Source organism: Oncorhynchus keta, chromosome 37, assembly GCF_023373465.1.
Source record: "Oncorhynchus keta strain PuntledgeMale-10-30-2019 chromosome 37, Oket_V2, whole genome shotgun sequence".
Taxonomy (NCBI): domain Eukaryota; kingdom Metazoa; phylum Chordata; class Actinopteri; order Salmoniformes; family Salmonidae; genus Oncorhynchus; species Oncorhynchus keta.
In genome coordinates, this window is record NC_068457.1 from 220,497 (window position 1) to 227,685 (window position 7,189).

Sequence of the window (7,189 nt, forward strand, 5' to 3'; positions counted from 1 at the left end):
CCCACGGGGCGGCAGACAATTGGCCCAGCGTTGACCGGGTTAGGGGAGGGTTTGGTCGGCAGGGATGTCCTTGTCCTAATGCGCTCTAGTGACTCCTGTGGCGGGCCAGGCGCATGGATGATGACACGGTCGCCAGGTGTACTGTGTATCCTCCGACACATTGGTGTGGCTGATTTCCGGGTTAGGTGGAGATTGTGTCAAGAAGCAGTGTGGCTTGGTTGGGTTGTATTTCGCATGGCTCTCGACCTTTGCCTCTCCCGAGTCCGTACGGGAGTTGCCATTTTCTTTAACCTGTCTAGGACCGCTAGCGGAACCCACCGCAGCAGCCAGTGAAAGTGCAGAGCGCCAAATTCAAAACAACAAAAATCTCATAATTAGAATTCCTCAAGCATACAAGTATTTTACACCATTTTAAAGATAAAATTCTCACTAATCCAGCCACAGTGTCTGATTTCAAAAAGGATTTACAGTGAAAGCACCACAAACGATTATGTTAGGTGACCACCAAGCCACAGAAAAACACAGCAATTTTTCCTACCAAAGAGGGGAGTCACAAAAAGCAGAAATAGAGATAAAAGTAATCCCTAACCTTTGATGATCTTCATCAGATGACACTAATAGGGCTTCATGTCACACAATACATATATGTTTTGTTTGATAAAGTTTATATTTGTTTAAAAAAATCTGAGTTTACATTGGTGCGTTGCGTTCAGTAGTTCTAAAACATGCAGTGATTGTGCAGAGAGCCACATCAATTTACAAAAATACTCATAATAAACATTGATAAAGATACGACTATTATACATGAAACTTTAGATAAACTTCTCCTTAATGCAACTGCTGTGTCAGATTTCAGAAAAAGAAATCCAACCATGCAATAATCTGAGTACAGCCTTTAGACAACAAAGCAACCAAAAAGATACCCACCATATTGGGTAGTCAACAATACTCAGAAATAGCATTTTAAATATTCACTTACCTTTGATGATCTTCATCAGAATGCACTCCCAGGAATCCCAGTTCCACCATAAATGTTTAATTTGTTCGATAATGTCCATCAGTTATGTCCAAGTATCTTCTTTTATTAGGGCGTTTGGTAAACAAATCGAAAAGCACGTTCAGGTCACGCCGAACGTCGGACCAAAAGTTCAAAAGGTTCCGTTACAGCTCGTAGAAACATGCCAAACTAAGTATGGAATCAATCTTTAGGATGTTTTTAACATAAAACTTCATTAATGTTCCAACCGGACAATTCCTTTGTCTGTACAAATGAAGTGGAACGTAGCTACCTTTCACGTGAGCGCTCCAGACCGAGGCTGTGGCACTCTGCCAGACCACTCACTCAAAGAGCCCTTATGAGCCCCTCCTTTAGAGTAGAATCCTCAAAACAGGTTCTAAATACTGTTGACATCTAGTGGAAGCCATGGGAAGTGAAACATAACTAATATCACCCTGTATCTTCAATGGGGGCTGAGTTGAAAAAGTACAAACCTCAGATGTCCCACTTCCTGGCTGGATTTTTTTCTCATGTTTTTGCCTGCCATATGAGTTCTGTTATACTCACAGACATCATTCAAACAGTTTTAGAAACGTCAGCGTGTTTTCTATCCAATACTAATAATAATATGCATATATTAGCATCTGGGACAAAGTAGGAGGCAGTTCACTCTGGGCACGCTATTCATCCAAAAGTGAAAATGCTGCTCCCTATCCCAAAAAGGTACAATTATGTTCACTTCGGGGCCTGAAACGTCCCATAATTCATTCCTTCCTCCATTATTGATAGGCCTACATTTTTAGAAGAAGAAAAAACATACCTCCTAGACCTATGCTGTAACAATGAGGAATTTATTATTGTTGGAACACAACAATAGGCTACGCTAGGCTATAAATTGCAATGATGTAAAATTACATTAGGCCACTCATATGGTGTATTTTGTCAGGATGTATCAGCGAATAGACCTACTATAGAAAAATAGGCTATAGACTATGACACTGAGATGTGCTGTCTGTCGTGGATCATGTATCCCAAGTCATCTTATAATTAACGTGGCCACCAGCCATTATACCAGCCAGGTTTGGCCGATGGACTTACATTTTTAGAATTAGTGTGAGTTGGGTAAAAAAAAAAATCTGTGGTAAAATTTAATTCATTTATAGCATAAATTCTCTACGGTCCTTCTCCATCTAATAGCCTAATGGGACGAATTTTAGCATGCAAATTACTTAATTAGAGGTGAAATTATTATATTTATTAGTTTTTAGCTCTTCCATCACGTTCCAAATAAAAACCTCATATTGCCCTACTTCTGAAAAAGCTAATCGGGACAGATATGCTTTAGTGGACTCGCCCGAGTAACATTAGCCGGATCCCAGAGTAGTTTGATTCTACCGGAGTCGATGCTGAGTTCCCCTGAGTCTCAAACTGAATAGGCCCGAACCCACCGTGTTGACTGGGGTCAGATAGTCACACAGCTTTTACTTTGAAGACAGCTAGCACACGCTTCCTGTTCGAGCCCCTCCTCTCTACGCCAACACCGTCTCTGTTCATTAATTCAATCTTGTGGACGAAATATGAAAAATGAATTAACGCATTCGAAATGATTATCCGTCTTAGTTAAATTCGGATATTGATTAAAAGAACCATACACGAATCGGTCGGGAACCCTGCACTTGAATTTGGCTATCTCTGATCATTTTTGTGCCCATGACATTTCCGTAGATGGACGTTTCGCGTGTCTTGGATTGGGCACTTTATTTTCTCTGATTGTCCCTTCGCGAGACCAGTAGTATTCCTTCCGGAAGATCAACGCCTCAGTGTCGCGCTAACATATTTTGGTGAAGGTCGTAAGTTCTTCTTGTAAGTATTTAGTAAATGTGAACGCTAAATCGAATACTTTCCATTTAATCTGTACGGAAAATATGTACTTCAAGGTGTTGAAATGTTATGATTCTGTCCATTGCATAGTAATATTATAATTGTCGACATTGCCCTCTAGTTTGTTGCAACGTTTGCTACCTAGCTACTTTAGCCTCGGACTGTCAACGTTCTATTTTCGATGCACTTTTCAGTGGTTGGTGTTGTAGATATTTATTTATTCTTCCGGTAAAACTATAGCTAGCAACCAAATTGTCGCAAACGTTTTATTTTATTTTTTCCCGAATATTGAAATACTGTTTTAAAAAAAATGCCATTGTGTTGATGCAAATAATCAGGTAGACATAGGCTACTTTGTAGTTATATTAATTGCCTTCCATCTATCCGAAAAAGATTAGGCTGTCATTAGCATGAATAACTGCTACACAAAGTGTTAGACATAGTAGCCCTTCATCATCGCACACAACAGGCCTCTACATTCAGGTACATTTGCCAGTGGCCCAAACCTACTGACCGAATGAGGAAAAAATAATAATAACTGGGTCACGTCAAGATCTGACAGGAAAGCGAATGATACGTTCATCATTTCAGGAGCATGTGATTCTCTTTCATGTGTGGGGTGAGCAAGTAGCCTATACAGTGTTTTATACAGACATTGGCAAGTCAAATATAATGGTTTTTCAAGCAATTAATTGTAATAATTTAAGGACCTAACTTATATTTAATTATTGTAACAGTCTATAGGGGAAAAAATGTCCCAAATATATGCAAAAAAGTGTGCATTACCACTAAGAATAATGCCCTTTTTAAATGTTTTTTTAAATAGGCCTACCGAATTACATTATGCATTGACATTCACATTATTTTAAAGTAATCAAATATGTCCACATAGCCTGACTAAATAGACAAAATGTTCCTGACACAAACGCACTAATGAAGTCTGTCCATGTCTGGTCAGTCTTGCCGTTTGATATATTGAAGAGTTGTTGAGGGGTTACTGTATCATGTTTTAAAATGAGAAAGTGACCAAAAACCAGGTTCCCTTTGTAATGGAACGCTTTGTATCGAAAACATTTTGTTTTGCGCAGTAGAACTCCTAAATCGGCTACCATAACTTCAATGACTTTTCAAGGACCAAGGAGCCTAGGGGAAATGCCGGATTTTCAAGTTAAGCTGTGATGACTGAACTTTGCCCGCATATATTCAACCAAGTGTTTAAAAAGTTAAAATACCTGGTTTGTATACCCAGTCATGCCTTGGCAGTTACTGGTAGAGCTATCATAACTTGGAACATCTTTCCAACCTCTAATGCTGTTGGTCTTTGCTCCACACAACAACCAGCTGTTTGAGAGCTGTGTGCTCTCTGCCCGACATATTATCTATAACAGGAATGGGCAAATTTGAGGGTGGGGGCCACAAAAAATCTGAACTCGTGAGGGGCCGCTGTTGCTCATTGGTCCCCCATACACCCCCCCATTCTACACATTTTGCAATGGGTGTAGAGAAAATGTTGCTGTTTTTAAAGCAAGTTTGCTGCAATTCTACACATTTTGCCATGGGGTAGAGAGAAATGTTTGCTGTTTTAGTAACTGAGTGAGACTAGCAAAATCAATGGGGGCCCCCCGGCCGGTAATTCGACCATGATAGTTTAGCGGCGACTTATCTAAACTTAACTTGGCTGTCTAAAATAGGAGTCAAATGGTTGCAAATGCAGTATCAAACCCTGGGGCCTTTCCACTTTTCTCTATTGCTCCGCATGCAAGGGGGAGGCCAATGACATCACAGATTCCCGTTAGACAAACTCCTTGAATACCCTACTCCTTGAAGTTGGCAGTTGTCTAGAAAACACTATTGTGCTCAACTTGTGTATTTTTTTGCGTGTGTACTTTACTGTATTTATGTTTGGGATATGGCTTTTCAACAGTAACAGTTCATACATTGCTGGAGGACGTCTAACTACAACCATATCAAGAATTTTCTTGACATAAGGACATTTCTGAAAGCAGCATTGTTCTACTTCAACCTAATTAAACAATGTTACATTTTTCTTCTCAACTTTCCAGGTACTCCACAATGTCTCTGGCTAAGCCTGCAATGCGAGGACTCCTCGGGAAGCGTCTGAGGTTCCACCTGCCCATCGCCTTCGCCCTGTCAGTGGTGGCTGCAGCAGCTTTCAAGGTCAGCTGATGGATGCTAATAATTTGCCAATTAAAAAAATAATAATAATCTTGAGGCTCTGGGTAGAGAAGTGTAAAACGAAAGAGTTAAAGTCCATCATGGAATTGATGTTACCACATTGAATGGGTGTCTTCAGGAACAGGCATGATGTAAATACTTTGTCTTCTCAGTACGGCGTAACAGAACCAAGGAAACAGGCCTATGCCGATTTCTACAAACATTATGATGCCACAAAGGAGTTCAACAACATGAGGGAAGCTGGTATTTTTGAAAGTGTCAGGCCAACTGGTGAATAAACCCTGTGAGTATTTTGCAACCAATTAGGCATAATTTCATCTATCTATTAGGCTAGTGTTTTTCACTTCTTGTCCCGTAGGTTTTGGGTGTGTGCAGGCTTTTGTCCCAGCCAGCAGCGCACCTGGGTTGTGTTCTGTAGGCACAAGTCATTAGGTGTTTCAATGTGTAATAAGTGTGCAAGTATTTCAAAATGTTGTTGCCTATTGAACACACCTTTTGAATCATCTAAACAAGGAATTCAAATGATTAGTTCGTGCTGGGTTAGGAGAAAAAAGGCATGCTGCGGTCCTCTTGGTGGATATCTTTGTAATCAATTATTGTCAAATTTTCATTGTTATAACTGCAGTACTGTGCAACATCTTATGCGGTCTTCCTTTGTATTACAGGTTGCATTCCTGGTCTGATGTTCCTGCTCTGTGATTGACTGATCGAACATTGCTGTTATGTTCTCATAAATAAACTATTCTCTCTATGAGTGCCTCTGTCTCATCGTTTTGAATTGTCATAAAAGTTGTGATAAACAGTTTTGCTCAAGAAAGCAACATAGCTATCATTCTCAGATTACCAGTTGAAGTCAAATAAAATGTTATGCAACTGGTGTAGACCTTACAGTGAAATACTTACAAGTCCTTAACCAGCAATGCGATTAAGAAAAATATCCAGCAGTAAAATAACAATAGCTTGGCTATATACAGGGGATACCAGTACAGTGTGGGGTGGGCACCGGTTAATTGAGGTATTATGTACATGTAAAGTCCGTGCTTCCATAGCTACAGAATTGTTAATGGGATGTGATGCTCCATAACCGTTGCAGCTTGGCTGATGGAAAGCCTTGCAAGGATTTTTTTCAAATAACCTGTTCTTGAAGTTGCTTTCTTTTGTTCTGGATTCAGCAAAAAGTATATTTTTTATAAATGTCTGTCCAGTTGCAGATGGTTCTCCAGAAAATATTCAAAGATAAACCCACATTTTGCACCAAGTAATGAGTTCCTTCACCATTTTAGCTGCCAGATATCTTGCATTTCCCAACATCTTTGCAGGACTTGGTCATTTCTATGCAACACTGCGAAGTGTGGAAGTAGATGACAGCGCATCACAGTCGACCAAAACCAAGATCTGCTCACTTGAGGCATTTCTCAATACAAAACGTGGATTTAATATCTTGATAAAAATGTTCTGGTTTTTGGAGAACCACCTGCAATTGGACATGTTTTATAAGATTATCTTTTGACTGAATCGAGAAAGAAAGTTTTACGAACTTGTTAGTAAAAACATTCCTTGCAAACTTTTCCATCAGCGAAAGAGTAACTGGTATGGAGCATTACATATCCCGTTAACAATTCTGTTGCTTTCTTGGGGGGGCGGGGGGGAGTTTCATTGCTAGTTTAGGTGTAAATTAAATTGCTACTACATCAGCTTATTGCTGGAACTGGGTGGAAGTATGGTACGGTAAAGATGGTGGAATCATGTTCTATCAGACGGGTGAAATTAATGTAAACAGACGGTAGGCAATTAAGGTCACGGTTATGAAAACCTAAGACACTAAAGCGGCCTTTCTGCTGACTGAAAAACACCAAAAGAAAGATGCCCAGGGACCCTGCTCATCTGTGTGAATGTGCCTTAGGCATGCTGCAAGGAGGTATGAGGACTGCAGATGTGGCCAGGGAATTAAGTTGTAATGTCCGTACTGTGAGATGCCTAAGACAGCGCTACAGGGAGACAGGACTAACTTATTCCTTGCCACCCATTCTGAAACTAACTGGCGCCGAAGGGGATTTCTGCCATTTTACAGGCTCCTAACCAACTGTGCTCAAACCTGTACCCCCGCACATTGAC

General features: G+C 40.3%; 1 protein-coding gene across 1 annotated transcript; it reads left to right on the forward strand.

Annotated features, from left to right (window-relative positions):
* Positions 1 to 2,527: 2,527 nt before the first annotated feature.
* On the forward strand, positions 2,528 to 5,825 carry LOC118370031 (cytochrome c oxidase subunit 6C-1). Its single transcript, XM_035754785.2, has 4 exons — positions 2,528 to 2,860; positions 4,942 to 5,056; positions 5,227 to 5,357; positions 5,740 to 5,825. The coding sequence occupies exons 2-3, from the start codon at positions 4,952 to 4,954 to the stop codon at positions 5,350 to 5,352; spliced, it is 231 nt and encodes a 76-aa protein (XP_035610678.1). The 5' UTR covers positions 2,528 to 2,860; positions 4,942 to 4,951; the 3' UTR covers positions 5,353 to 5,357; positions 5,740 to 5,825.
* The last annotated feature ends 1,364 nt before the right edge of the window (positions 5,826 to 7,189 follow it).